The sequence below is a fragment of the Erinaceus europaeus genome, chromosome 11 (genome assembly GCF_950295315.1).
Source record: "Erinaceus europaeus chromosome 11, mEriEur2.1, whole genome shotgun sequence".
NCBI classification, from domain to species: Eukaryota; Metazoa; Chordata; class Mammalia; order Eulipotyphla; family Erinaceidae; genus Erinaceus; species Erinaceus europaeus.
In genome coordinates this window covers 76,231,664-76,247,204 of record NC_080172.1, presented here as the reverse complement: position 1 = coordinate 76,247,204, position 15,541 = coordinate 76,231,664, and the positions used below count along the sequence as shown (strand labels likewise).

The following is a 15,541-nucleotide window of genomic DNA, read 5'->3' as shown; positions in this document are numbered from 1 at the left end:
AGAAAAAGGAAAAGAAAAATAAAGGGGAGAAATGTCTTCTAGGAGCAGTAGATTCCTCATACAGGCACTGAGCCTCAGCAGTGACATTAGTGGCAATGAGAAAGAGGGTGTGAACATGGGGGAAGACGAGGAAGAGAAGGAAGAGGATGGAAGAGGAGGAAGAGGAGGAGGAGGAGGAGAGAAGAGATGTTGTTTTCAGTTGCCTTCAGCTCAAAATCGTCTTTACACCAAAGTGACATGTTTGGCTGTGGCACATTCTGCTACCCTGCACCACACATGACTAGTGGTCTCCTTATGGCACACAGGTCTCTCCAACTCTCACACTTGTCTTAGAGCCTGGCATTTAAGAACTTCTTTTCAAATCTGTGTGTTCTCCCTCAGTGCTTTGGCCTCCTAGGGGTGAACGGAGCTGGCAAAACAACTACATTCAAGATGCTCACTGGTGACACCTCAGTGACCTCAGGTGATGCCACTGTAGCTGGGAAGAGGTGAGTGTCTGCTCATCCTGTCAAGGTGTCTGTCTCGAGTACTGCATCAGTGCCCCCTTGCCAGCACAGGGAGAATGGATGAGAGACCCTCAAGATCTGTGCCTGTGGGCAGACCTCCTTATGAGCGCCATTCAAAAAAAAAAATCAAAGACAACATGCTGGAAAATTGAATTGGCTTATGATTGTTAAGAGATTCCTCTATTCATGTGAAATTTCTGAAATTTCTGGGAAATACAAAGTCAGTTTCTTCATCTTTTGAGGTCATGGATTTCTTTGGATATATAATGAACATCTGCACCTTCTTCCTGAGAGAATACCATGCCCCCCCCTTACCTTTCTCAAAGGTGTTTTCCAGGCAGTTTGGTGAAATTTATTGAGCAGTGGAGTTGCATTTACATCCCCATAAGAACCATTGTGAGGCATTCTATCTCTACGTCTTTGTTTCTAAATGAAGGAAGCTCAAGGACCCTGGGGAACCTTAACCTGCACTGACCCATTTCTATGCTGATGCTTGGTTTTTTGCTAGACCAATCAACGCTTATGAAGAGAAAACTGACATGTCCCTTTGGTCAAGGGAGAAACTTCTTGCTTTCTGGAATAAGGTGTTTGCAGCAAGGGACATGGCAGAGAACTTGACTTTGCACTTGATTGCATGTTTCCAGGCTGCTCCTGGAACTGCAGGCTCATATGTTAGATGTGCCCTCTGTCTGGTTGATAAGTGGTGTTAGGCACTGTTGACATCTTTCTATCATCTAACTGAGGCCTCATTCCCTCACCTGAGAGTCATCCTCAATGTGGCCCAAAATCCAGTGGCAAGAGGGAATTCAACTCATTAGACTGGATAGATTGGTCCCCTGGCCTTGCTTAGTCATACCTATTGGGTCTATAGCAAAGGACTGGTATAGGTGAAGCCAACCAGAACTAGATCTATCTCATCAGACTCAGCCTGACCTGCAGCCAAGCAGGTGACTTCATGACGGTAACGAAAGGGACAGGGAGGGGAAGCAAGGGGTTATAATAGAATTTGTCTGAGACATCAAGAGATAGTCCAAGTAAGACACAGTCTGATGTCCAGAAGGTAAAATCAAAATGGAATCTAGAAAAAATATTTAAGATAAAAGATTGGAGCTCTCTGGCTGGGGTAACTCGTGTGAATTTGACAGTGTACCTTCCTTGCTCCCCTGGGTGATTTTAATTTGCCCAGTCATGCCTAAAGTAGGTTTGTTTGTTTATTTGTGGTCATACGGGGTGTGTGTGTGTGTGTGTGTGTGTGTATGGGGGGGGGGCTACATGGTGTCTCTCAGTCCCACCTGTGCATGCATCTTTTATTCATAAAGCTGAATATATAAGGGAAGTGGGAAGAGTTTAGAGCACATAGTCCATGGACCACTTACTTTTTTCATCAAGGTAATATGTTTTCTAATGAGCAAAACTATATTAATCAAAGGGTGCGATAAAACTAAATTTACTTCTCTTTTCCCCGATGGCCATTTGCTCTAGGTAGGGATCTAACTGGTTTCTCTTTTATTGGCTGTATCTCTGCCAGTCTATGCAGATGGGGAAGATCACTTCCATTGGGAGACAAGTGCTGTCTCTAGCTACTCCCCACACATATGAATGGAACCAAAGTTCTTTTAAACTTGCTCTTCCTTTTTTTAAAATTTTTATTTATAAAAAGGAAACACTGACAAAATCATAGGATAAGAGGAGTACAATTCCACACAATTCCCACCACCAGAATTCCATATCCCATCCCCCTCCCGATAGCTTTCTTCTTCTTTAACCCTCTGGGATTATGGACCCAGGGTCATTATGGGATACAGAAGGTGGGGATGTCTGGCTTCTGGAATTGCTTCCCTGCTGAACATGGGTATTGACAGGTCGATCTATATACTCCACTCTTCCTTTTGTTTTTACACTTACATATAAAGTGATGCAATTCCAAACCACAGTTTACATTTGGGTGACAGAGCTTCAGTTTATCATATGCATTGGATTGACCTTCTCGTGGTGCATCCCGTGAGTACCCATTTATTGGGGAAACTGACGATCCTTCCTAGCCGACTGAATCCACATGGATCCCAGTCACTTTCAAAGCCAGCAACAAGCAGACATCAGGCTCAACCTGACGCTGTTGACTGGCTACGGAAGAAGGGCAAACGCTAGAAGAAGAAGTTTATCGTAGATAGGGCAACTTGGAAGAATTCGCCTAAGTTCAAAGCACAGGGATCTCGTTTCATCAGTTTCTAACTATTAACAAAGGCCTTGCTTTGAATGTTGCACACATTTCTGAAGCAAAACAGGAGAAAAGAAGTGGCAGCTTCTTCACCCCATGGGCAGAAGCTTTTTCAGCTCTATTTGAAGAAAGCTCGCTAATTGCTTCTTATTCTTGCAGTATTTTAACCAGTATTTCTGACGTCCATCAAAGTATGGGCTACTGTCCTCAGTTTGATGCCATAGATGACCTGCTCACAGGGAAAGAACACCTTTACCTTTATGCCCGGCTTCGAGGGGTTCCGGCAGGTGAAATTGACCAGGTAAGAAATGGTCTCTTGTGGTCATCTTGATTAGCAAGCCATAAACTGTTTTATAAGAGTAACTTCTTTAGCAATGGGGAAGCTAGAGTATCCTTTATTATTATTGTTGTTGTTGTTGTTGTTGTCAAGCCGTTTTTTTACTTGTCAATTAACAGTGATTTGCAAAAAAGATTTAAGGGTATAGTTCCATACCGCATCCACCACCAAAGTTCTGTGCCCCCATCTTCCCAACAATAACCACCAAAGTTTTCACCGAGTCTTAGAGACAGTTTATTTACTTGTGGTTTTGTTGTGGGGGGTGTTTTGTTTGTTTTGCAAGTTTATGTGTTTTGGTTTTCTGAAAGCTGGAGCATTCTATCCAACTATTTATTCCACAAATGCTTACTGAGTGTCTGTGTGCCAAGTACTGTTGTAGAAGGTGATCAGAAGGAGGCCAGGCAGTGGCACACCCAGTTAAGTGTACAGAGGGTAATGTCCCACATAAGGATCTGGGTTTGAGCCCCCATTCCCCACCTGCAAGGGGGACACTTTATGAGCAGGGTAGCATGTCTGCAGGTGTCTGTCTGTTTCCCTCTTTATCTCTCCCTCTTCTCTCAATTTCTCTCTGTCCTATCAAGAAAAGAAAAAGAGGGGAGGGGGTAATGGCCTCCAGGAGCAGTGGATTCATAGTGCCAGTGCCAAGCCCCAGCAATAACTCTGGAAGCAAAAAAAAAAAAAAAAAAAAAAACCAGAAGAAGAAGGTGGTCATATCTGGGACAATGCAAGCATCAAAGTAATTAAATACTGTGATGAATTGCACAACTCCAGTGGATAATATAGGAACTAATAAGTCTTTGTTATTAATTAAATAAGTTAACAGGAGTGGACAGAGAGTTCCTGTTCACAGTAAAATGCTGAGACCAAGTGAGAAAGTTTTAGAGTTAGTCATTTTGCAATGATCATAGTAAATAGTGGGTTGCACAAAAGTCATCACTGGTTGATAAATGTAGGGGAAACTTCTGATAATTATGTGGTCTAAAAGTATCTTTGCACACATTACTTACTGGTTGCAGTGGAGAAGCAACTCTTATTCTACACGGAGAAATTAGATGACAAATTAACTGGGGGGGGGGGGTCAAAATTAAAGCCTCTGAGGAGTAACGTGACATCTCATGCCCCTGGATGTAATGCTGTGGGAAGAGCGCAGCTTTACTTCTGTGATGTTCTGATTGGAAATGTGCAACCTGAACCTTGAAGAAATGTTAGACAAGCTCCAAAGAGGTACACTCTACTAAACAAACAAATTAGGAGTGGAGTGCATTCTTCAAAAGTATCAAAATCTTACCCCAAGGAGATGGCTTAGTGGATAAAACATTGGACTGTAAATATGAGATCCTAAGCATGACCCCTGGCATCATTGTGATACTCTGGTTCTTTCTTTCTCTCATTAATAAACAGACAAGGCCTGCCCATATTCTGTCAAGAGCCATACTGTAAACCACTAACTCCCCCCAATGAAATGGAAAAAAAAAATAAAGCATAATTGACAAATTAAAAAGTAGACAAAACCTTTTGTAAGTATCAAGATCTTAAAAGACAGAGAAAGCTTATTTTTATCATTTCAAAATATTTTTGAGGACTCATATAAAGCTAAGTAGACATAGTAACTGAATAGTGGATACTAGATTGTATCCTGTCTTGGAGAGACAATAATTCTATGAGAGTATTACTGGGCCAAATCAAACTATGAGCAATCCAGAGCCATAGTGTATCAACTAGCTGATAGTAGATTAATGTAGCTTAACATTAAATTCACTGATATTGATAAATGTATGTGGTTATCAGTATCAGAGGTGGTTGAGAAACTATGAGTTATGGTTCTGTGGTAGAATGTCCCTGTTAGGGAATAGACACTGCAGTAATAGGCATGAGGCATCATGATACATAACTTACCTTCATATTGGTCTGGAAAAAGAGAGAGGAGAGAGAATACAGGATTTGTGAGTTTTCTTTGTACTATTATTAACTTTCTAGCAGAAGAGGCACAGAGAATAATTAGATAAGTAATGCATATGTAACATTTGAAAGTAACATCGTTTGAAAAAACAAAACAGGGAAGAATTGTTTGAAAAGGGTTTGCACATTTAGTCAGGGTGGCCATAGGAAGACTCACAGAGGAAATTACTAAGCTTCCTCAAAGCACTGTTATAATCTGCTTATTTGCCATTCTGTTATTTCAGTCATCTGTCAAACTCCCACCTACCACCACCATCACCCAGTCTATGCATCCAGTGGCAATATCTGTGTTCCCCTTTATTCTCCAGAGATTAGTAGTGCCAAGTTCAAAGCAGGTGCTCAATAACTGTGTGTTAGAAACACATTTTACACCTCATGTATGACCCTATGAAGAGGAAAATAAGTAGATCTGGGGTCCACCATACTCTCAAATAGACCTAGGACTTTTTTCCCTCTTAGTCTTAGGGTGAGAAGCACTATCTTATTCTTTGTAAGACTAAAGGTCACTTCCAATGGGAGCTACACCTAACAGATACTGAGTTGGCCAAGGCAAATTGGAACCTAAGACAGAGAGGAAAGGATTCTCCTGGCCTTGAACGCAGGTGCTAAGAAGCTTTGGCCTGTAGGTGGCCATGTTGCAACCTAGCTGGTGTTATCATCAGAGAGGTATGACAACTGGCAACCCAAAGCTTTGAGTTGGTGAAGGTTTGGGGTGTTGGCTTGTTTGTCTTTCCAAATGGGATCCCTTTCTCTTCCCTAGGTTGCAAACTGGAGTATTAAAAGTCTGGGCCTGTCTCTCTATGCGGACCGCCTGGCCGGCACCTACAGTGGGGGCAACAAGCGCAAACTCTCCACAGCCATCGCACTGATAGGCTGCCCACCCCTGGTGTTGCTGGTGAGAGTCACCATGACCTGTGGTTCCAGAGATCTTCCAAGTGCCGCTTCTCTGCAGTGGGCTCAGCAGATTTAGAAAATACATGGTCTGTTTTTGTCTGGACTGTTCCCTGTACTACTTGTGAGGAGTAAATCAGTCTGGTGTTTGGCTCACCACTTGTGAAATGCATACTAGTAACATTTCCTGTGAGACTGCAGACTCACAGCATGGAAGTCCAACCCCTCTATGCAATGGCTGTGTCTGGTCACAAGCTTTGGTGGCCCAAGGAGGTCCATAGGGGTGGGTGTAGACAGGAACACTGGTGCATGTAAGTGTCTCATGACTCTCAAGAGTTAGGCCAGGCCTAGGGGCCCATATTCACACACTCCGGTGCTTATAAGGAGATGTGGAGGGAACCAAAGTGACCTGGCTGTCTCTCTGCCTCTAAAAAGATTCTTTTCTCTTTCTTTTCTTTTTTCTTTTTTTTTAATTTCAATGTTTAATGACATCAATTTTAACTAAAAATATTACAGTCTGTTACTATGCTGAGAAACCTTATATAATAGATATAGATTTTTTTCTTAAGGTAATTTTACCAATGCCTTAATCAGCCTTTACCTATGTGTAGACTGAATTAGACCTCTAGAGTTGTGCCTCTTCAGCACCACCACCCCCATCCCCATCCCATTTACCTGTCTTGTATATCTGCACCTAGATACCCCAGGCCTCAGCAGCATGGAGTAAGTTTGTGCCTTTTCTGCCAGAAAGCAGAACTTCTCAGAGGGAGTCAGCCAAGGGAGGTGCAGTAACTGGGAGAGACCTGCTATAAACCTGCCTCTGTGACTCCCCATAGGATGAGCCCACTACAGGCATGGACCCCCAGGCACGCCGAATGCTATGGAACACCATCATGAGCATCATCAGAGAAGGGAGGGCTGTGGTCCTCACATCCCACAGGCGAGAGATTCTGGGGGGTAGGTTGGGCTGGACTGGAGCAGGTGGACCAGCAAGGATCTCCTGACCTCTCACCTCCTGCCCTGCAGCATGGAAGAATGTGAGGCCCTGTGCACCCGGCTGGCCATCATGGTGAAGGGTACCTTTCAGTGTCTGGGCACCATTCAGCACCTCAAGTACAAGTAAGGAGATGATAGAGACATCTATATTACCATGAAGATGGCTGTACCCTCTGATGACAATTAGGAGAGTCCTGTTGCACCCACAGACAGGTGGTGACTGGGCTTTATCCTGAAGCAGCAGGTGGAGCAAGTTGTGTTGAGATATAGTCAGTCCTTTATATTGGGCTGAATGTCTGTGTTTGGCATTTCTCTGAGTCTCTTCCTTATGGTTCTGACTGGGACATAGACAGAGCTGGTTTGAATGAAGGAGGGTGTCTACTACCGCCCCACTGTCCCACCTCATCATCCCTTCATGATTGAGTACTGACAGACATTTCAATGGATACAACCTAGCCTGATGAAACATAGTGGGAGGCCAGATGGCTGAGCACATTCTCAGGTGGTCCATTCTTCACCCGAGTAAAGGTGACCAACTACCTTTTGTTTAACAAGAATATATAAAACACCTCACTAGTTGAGGGGGAGACCAGCCTATAGCCCACCTTCTCTGTGCTGGCATGTTTGATCTTTGACTTCAGCAGACGTGTTAGGAGGAGAGCAACAGGGAGTATCTCCTGTCTCCAGCAATTGGACACTGGAAGCTGTTGACACAGGTTTGATGACTCACTTTGCTACCAGACAGCTAGATCTAAGGAAACTAGTGTCAAACTATCTCAGGAACCATTCTGTTTTCTTCTTCTTCAGTTTTAAACACAGGGTCTATACTCTGGGCCTTTCATACCCATTTTCAATTTACTTTTATTTATTTTGCCACCAGGGTTATTGCTGGGGCCTGGTGACTATACCACAAATCCTCCACTCCTAGAATTCATTCTTTACCTTTTTTCCTTTGTTTCATTTGATAGGACAGAGAGAAATTGAGAGGGGAGGGGTAGCTAGGAAGGAAGAGAGACACCTGCAACACTACTTCATCACTTAACGAAGTTCTCTCCTCCTGTGCTCCCCCACACACACACACTACCACCACTACAGATAGAAACCAGGGGCAAGAACCTGGGTTCCTGCACATGGTAATGTTTTCACTCAATCAGGTCTGTCATTGCCTGGCCTGTCATCCACAATATTTTTGATGAGCTAACTCCTGATTTGGGGGGAATCATAGTAGACTCAGCTGCTAACAGAAATCTGTATCGCACCATCATGTGTGTTCCTAGGTTTGGAGATGGCTACATCGTCACAATGAAAATCAAATCCCCAAAGGATGACTTGCTTCCTGACCTAAATCCTGTGGAGCAGTTCTTCCAGGGGAACTTCCCTGGCAGTGTGCAGAGGGAGAGGCACTACAACATGCTGCAGTTCCAGGTCTCCTCATCCTCCTTGGCAAGGATCTTCCAGCTGCTCATCTCCCACAAGGACAGCCTGCTCATTGAGGAGTACTCAGTCACACAGACCACGCTGGACCAGGCAAGTGGTCCAGGGGGTTGCATTCAGAGCTTGGCCACATAAAGAGTAGGTTGGAACCGCCAAACCCAAGAAGGAATCCACATGGGAGGGAAGCACCACAGGCCCCACGTTCCACACTGTCTACTAGGGCAAATTTTGACATACCAGAAACTATTTCCTATAATATTTTTTAAGTATTTTATTTATTTATTTGTTCATGAGATAGGAGGAGAGAGAAAGAACCAGATATCACTCTGTGTGATATACATGTGCTGCCGGGGATTGAACTCAGGACCTCATGCTTAAGAGTCCAATCCTTTAATCCACTGTGCCACCTCCTAGACCACCCTAATAATATTTTAAACATCAGAAAAATCCACTTTGTATATTATTCTTTCCAACTACAGTGACAATGAGTTGCTATTGAAGCATTCCTGGTTTGTGGTGGTGACTTTTTTTTTCCAAATCAACTTTGGCACCAGGCAGTTGCACACCCAGCGGTTCTTAGACTTTGTGAGAACCATGAAGATTGGGGGGTGGAGACTGAGGGAAGTGAAACCACAGAACTTTGGTGGGTGTGATGACTTACATATACATTCATGGTATGAAATTATACTCCTGAAATCTTATAATTTTGCAAGCCACTGTTAAATCACTAACATAAAAATTACATGAGAAGATGCTGAGAAGATAGTAATGGTCATGCAAAAAGACTTCAGTGCCTGAGGCTCTGACATCCTAGGTTCAGTCACCAGCATCACCATAAATCAGAGCTGAGTAATGTTCTGGTGGAAGGAAGGAAGGAAGGAAGGAAGGAAGGAAGGAAGGAAGGAAAGAAGGAAGGAAGGAAGGAAGGAAAGAAAGAAGGAAGGAAGGAAGGAAGGAAGGAAGGAAGGAAGGAAGGAAGGAAAGAAGGAGAGAAGGAGAGGAGGGAGGGAGGAAGGAAGGAGAGGAAGGAAGGAGAGGAAGAAGGAAGAAAGGAAGGAGTATCATTAAAACCTGACCAATAGGGCAGTGGAATGAGCCTGCTAGTGTTTACTCTTTGAGTTGCTGGTGTATTTTATTTTTTAATCAGTGGTGGAAGAGCTTTTTCCAGAGGGTCTTCAGCAGCAGCCTGTCGCCTCCAGCGTTAAAATCATCAACTTCCATATTAACCTTCCTTCACCAATTACTCCAGCATCCATTTGGCTGTTAAAAAAAAAAAAAAAATCTCAGGGGCTGGGTGTGTGCACATGGCGCAAAGCACAAGGGCCTGCTCAAGGATCCCGGCTCCCCACCTGCAGGGGGGTCGCTCCACAAGTGGTGAAGCAGGTCTGCAGGTGTCTATCTTTCTGTCCCCCTCTCTGACTTCCCCTCCTCTGTCCATTTCTCTCTGTCCTATCCAACAACAGCTATAACAACAACAACAAGGGCAACAAAGTAGGAAAAATAGCCTCCAGGTACAGTGAATTTACAGTGCAGGCACAGAGCCCCAGCGATAACCCTGGAGGCAAGAAAAAAAAAAACTCTATCTAGAGGTTTTTTATTGTATTTTAAATCTGATAATAGAAAAAACTAGGTTTCTTTTTTTTTAAAGAAGGAAGATACCGAGGAGTTAGAGCACTAGGCTTATTTCTAATACTTCTTATCTGCTATAAGTAGGAACAGCACTTGCATCTTCACTGCAGTAGATCAAGAACAAGAGAGGAGAAAGTAACTCCTTCCCTCTTTAAGTGTCTTTGGCAGAGATTTAGGACACTACTAGCCATGTATATATTTATTTATTTTATTTTATTAATTTCTTTATTGGGGGACTAATGGTTCACAGTCAATAGTAAAATACAATAGTTTGTACATGTATAACATTTCCACATAACACTACAACCCCCACTAAGACCTCCTCTGCCATCATGTTCCAAGACCTGAACCCTCCCCCATGCCAGAGTCTTTTACTTTGGTGCAGTACACCAATTTTTTTTTTTTTATTTTAATGAGAGAGGTACAGAAGGAAAAACACAGAGACCAAAGCACTGCTCAACTCTGGCTTATGGTGGCACTAGGGATTGAACCTGGGACTTTTTTTTTCTATCTTCCCTTTTGTTGCCCTTGTTTTTTTGTTTGTTTGTTTTTGTTATTGATGTCGTCATTGTTGGATAGGACAGAGAGAAATGGAGAGAGGGAAGACAGAGAGGGAGAGAGAAAGACAGACACCTGCTGACCTGCTTCACCGCCTATGAAGTGACTCCCCTGCAGGTGGGGAACCAGGGGCTTGAACTGGGATCCTTATGCCAGTCCTTGCCTTATCTTGCCTCAGTTATCCCACTCTTCTGACCCAAATCCTCTGGCTCCTCCTTCTAGAACTGCTGTGACTTGACTCAGAGCTCTCTGCGGCAAACTCTGCCTAGGTACAGGTGGTGGCTCCCTCCCATGGGCCAAGACTCCCTGACTACAACCTCAGCTGGACATTAACTGTGAAAAACAGAAAACAGAGTAGTGGGTGGATAGTTTTTTGTTTGTTTTGTTTTATTCTTTCCCTCTGCAAACATCCAGCTAGTTTTCTTTTACCTCCAGGTATTTGTGAACTTTGCTAAACAGCAGACTGAAACTCATGACCTCCCTTTGCACCCTCGAGCTGCAGGAGCCAACCAACAAGCCAAGGTACCCTGCCCCCTTTTCACAGTGCACTCACTGAAATAGACCCTCTGCTCTGGGGCTGCTCCACTGAGGAGCCCCAATGTCCAGGCATGCCTCCTTCAGGGCATCCCACCCATATCACCTCCACCACCTCATCCCTTCCACATCCCTGCCACTTGAAACCAGTTCTGTGCTGAAATACTTTGTAATTATCCATAATGTGGGGTTCCCTCTACAGTCAGAAAACCAGTTGGGTGGGATTGGAGACTATTTTTAAACTTTCTCATGTTCTTACTTGCAGTGGAAAAAAAAAAGAAAAGAAAACCTGGATGGAAATTAGAGGCAAGAAAGATAGGAGAGATTTACACTTTGATTGTTGAGATACTTGACATCTGTGTCTGTTCAGATGTTTCAAAGGGAAGGAATTAACTGGTACTCCATTTCAGTGGTGGATGCATTGGCTAGATTAAGAAGACTCTGTATTCTTTATAAACACATCAAGACAATGGAGAAAGCAGTGAAAGGGCTATGTCCTGGCCTGTGATAACTCTTCAGAGAGTTGCTTCCAGATTCCTGCCTTGGAATCTGGAAGCATGAAGACACATCCATCCTAGTTCTCGAGGAAGAGAGAGAAGGAGGTCATTAAATAACATTGTTATAATATAACACTGATGAGAAAAAAAATCCTTGTTGATGACATTGCAGAAAAAAACATTATTTGAGAACCGACAGCACTTTCTTCGGCTTTCATTGTGCATGATTCATTCAAAGCTGCTGTTTCCAAAAACCAGTCAACAGTGGTAAATGAGGACTTACAGTACTTGGAAGAGGTTCTAAGATCTAGGTACCGGGAGTCGGGCGGTAGCGCAGCGGGCTAAGCGCAGGTGGCGCAAAGCACAAGGACTGGCATAAGGATCCCTGTTCGAACCCCGGCTCAACCACCTGCAGGGGAGTCGCATCACAGGCGGTGAAGCAGGTCTGCAGGTGTCTGTCTTTCTCTCTTCCTCTCTGTCTTCCCCTCCCTCTCTCCATTTCTCTCTGTCCTATCCAACAACAACAACAACAATAATAACTACAACAATAAAACAACAAGGGCAACAAAAGGGAATAAATAAATAAATAAAATAAATATTTTTAAAAATTAAATAAAAAAAAAGATCTAGGTACCTTGAATCAAGCCTGAGATTTTAAAAGACTAAATTAATTCAGCCATTCTCTCCTGACTTGTCAAGAAAATAAATAAAAGCATTTTCCAATAGGCAAAGATATGCAAAGTCTTATTTGCCATACAGCTCTCATTCCTCCTACCAGCACCTTCCTAACTGGAGACCATGACTTTCCAGTTAGAAAGGTCACATTGGTGTTCCCTCCTTTAGGGACTAGATTCACTGCCTGAGCTTTGACCTGGAGCCTGCAACCCTGAAACCCAGCTTCAATCTCTCCTACCTTTCCCTCCCCCACTTAGATTTCTGTGACTCTTTGGTGCCACCTCTATAAACTTCTCATCTCAAGGATGAGCTTCATTGTGATTTCTTGATCTTTGGGACAGTAAAAAGCAACATAATTCTCATCAGCATCAAAAATAAATAAATAAAAATGTGGGGCCAGGTGGTGACACACCTGGTTGAGCACACATGTTGTAATACACAGGGATCCTGGTTTGAGCCCCTGGTCCCCACCAGCAGAGGGAAAGCTTTTCAAGTGGTAAAGTGTGGGTGTCTTTCTGTCTCTCTCCCTCTCTGTTACCCCTTCTCTCTTGATTTCTGGCTCTCTCTATCCAATTAATGAATAAAGATAATAAAATATTTAAAAATTAAAATGACACTATATTGTCTTTGGAAATAGCACAGAAGATGCAACCTTCCTCTAAGATGTTAGTATGTGAACTCTCAGGAGGCATGAGCCAATAACGGCTCAGTAGTGGAGCTAGAGGAACCCAAGAGGAGCATCTGCTGTGACATTTTCACAGTAGGAAGGAAGGAAGGAAGGAAGGAAGGAAGGAAGGAAGGAAGGAAGGAAGGAAGGGAGGGAGGGAGGAAGGAAAGAAAGATGAAAGAAAGAAAGAAAAGAAGAAAGAAAGAGAGAGAAAGAAAGAAAAAGGTTAGAGCTCCCGGCTCCCCACCTGCAGGGGAGTCACTTCACAGGTGGTGAAGCAGGTCTGCAGGTGTCTGTCTTTCTCTCCCCCTTTGTCTTCCCCTCCTTTCTCCATTTCTCTCTGTCCTATCCAACAACAACAACAATGAAAACAACAAGGGCAACAAAAGAGAAATAAATATATATATATAATTAAAAAGAAAAGAAAGAAAGAAGCAAACATAACTCATTACCTAGGTAACCCAACAGCACTCTTGACTGAGTTTCCTTTAGAGATTTACTAATGACTATCTTGGTTTTAAAATTTGTAAGTCATCCCTACTATCTCTACAGAAACCAAGATGATGAGTCCATTCAATTTCCTTCTGCAGATCTGATCACCTTCCACCAGACACATTTGCTGCAGCTGAACAGAAACTCTGAACACCTGGAAGTGCAGGAGCCTTTGTTAGATGGGCAGCCAATCCAGTCAGCCAGCAGAAGTAATCCCTTGGCAGCAGAAACAAACACCAGGCACCCAGTCGACTCCAAAGGAGACTCTTTCAAAAAAGAACCAAAATAACCTCCATCATCTGGAACAACTGAGGGTGAAGCTGAGCCAGCCAAATGAATACAAAGAAAGTCCTTTCACCCAAACTGCAGAAGCAGAAATCCTAGTTCAACTGACTATAAGTTTTTACCTTGATAATACTCTCATCTCAACTTAAAATAGAATGTTCCTCCCTCCATTCTCTCTCCCACTTTTAAGGAGAAAATAAAATGTAAATGTACTTATCACAATCTAAAGTCACAATTTCTTCTTTTTTTTTTTTCCGGAAAAAGCCTTAGAAATAACATGTTCTAGAAAGGAAAGGAACGGAAAAGGAAAGGGAAGCATAACAAATGACCTCTTTTGGAAAACCAAACATGGAATTTTCAGGAAGCAAACATAAGCTATCATCTTTACCCCACTGGGATACAAAAAATATATATATTAAAAACAATATTATTGGAGGATTGGCAAGATAGGATAATGGTTAGGCAAAAAGACTTTAATGCCAGAGCCTTCAAGGCCCCAGAAGTAATCCCTGGCACTACCATAAACCAGAACTGAGCAGTGCTCTGGTTTAAAAAGAAAATGTTGGTTGCTAACATTGTATATGTATGTTTAAGAGACTAAAGAAGTGCCTGGGGTGGGGGTAGATAGCATAATGCTTATGCAGAGACTCTCATGCCTGAGACTCCAAAGTGTCAGGTTCAATCCCCACGCCACCATATGCCAGAGCTGAGCAGTGCTCTGGTAAAAAAAAAAATTATATATATAATAATTAATTTAAAAAGAAGTTTCATGCCCAAGAAGAGAGGAAGGAAGGAAGGAAGGAAGGAAGGAAGGAAGGAAGGGAGGAAGGGAGGAAGGAAGGAAGGAAGGAGGGGGAGGAGGATGAGGAGGAGGAAAGAAGCCAACAAGTATCAACATAACTGCATATATGTTTGTCCAGACCTCTGATCAAAATCACAGTATTTCTATAAGCTTCTATCACCAAGCTGAAAGAAAGGAATAGGATGTGTTGTAGAGCTTAAGATGCTTAAGAAAGTAGCACTGGAAGAGCAGGATATGATGGAGAAGGACAGTGACAGGATGCTGAAGCTGAGTGCAAGAGACACCAGGACTGGCTGATGACCATCTGAGAGCTGGCACACACAATTCCCAAGCAGGGAATTCTCAGGCCCAGGACAGGACTTGCCTACACTGTATACATCCTCATGCAATCTGGGAGGTGGTGCAGTGGATAAAGCACTGGACTTTCAAGCATATACATCCTCATAGTATGGTTCCAGGGGAAATCTGGCAAACAAACATCATTTCACTCAAGCTGCCTGTGTAGTGCAAAATAGGACAGGTACAAGTCAAAAGGAAATTTTCAAAAAGAGGATTTAAGAAAGTTAAAGGAACAGGAATTGTGAGTCACTTGGAATAAACCCTTGGCCACTGACACTCTCTGAGACTATGGAACACACTCAATTCCAGCAGAGAGGCAGGACATGAACTTCTTTTTAGGCCACAGTTTTAAAAAAGCAGAAGCAGGCATTGGATTTTTAGGAACGTGCCTCTTCTATTCAGTGCCTGCGCAAGAAGGCAGGCTCTCCACATTAGGAGTGTACTTTGTGCTTCCAACATGCCCATCCACTCACCCACCATTTCATGATCTGACAGTTTGTTGGAGGGTGAAGTAAGCAGACACCTACTTTAGGGACATGTAGAGCTGCACCTCTATGACAATAATAATCCTGCAAACCATCATTTCCTCAATCAAATGATTATAAAACTACCTCAGGCTGGCAAGATAGCTCACGTAGGTAGTACATTTACTTTGTCATGCACGCAAGCCAGGTTCAGTCAGGTTCCAGCCAGCCACCAGCTTTGTTGCCTCAGCATCCTTT

The 15,541-nt window shown here is 43.2% G+C and overlaps 1 protein-coding gene across 1 annotated transcript in view; it reads left to right on the top strand.

Annotated features, from left to right (window-relative positions):
- The window catches only part of ABCA4 (ATP binding cassette subfamily A member 4), a 169,824-nt gene extending 155,924 nt beyond the window's left edge, over positions 1-13,900 (top strand). The window contains exons 43-50 of the mRNA XM_016193540.2: positions 382-488; positions 2,884-3,025; positions 5,781-5,915; positions 6,748-6,851; positions 6,938-7,030; positions 8,185-8,434; positions 10,964-11,050; positions 13,492-13,900. Coding sequence (XP_016049026.2) covers positions 382-488; positions 2,884-3,025; positions 5,781-5,915; positions 6,748-6,851; positions 6,938-7,030; positions 8,185-8,434; positions 10,964-11,050; positions 13,492-13,497 — 924 coding nt within the window. The 3' untranslated portion in view covers positions 13,498-13,900. The remainder of the gene's footprint in view (positions 1-381; positions 489-2,883; positions 3,026-5,780; positions 5,916-6,747; positions 6,852-6,937; positions 7,031-8,184; positions 8,435-10,963; positions 11,051-13,491) is intronic.
- The last annotated feature ends 1,641 nt before the right edge of the window (positions 13,901-15,541 follow it).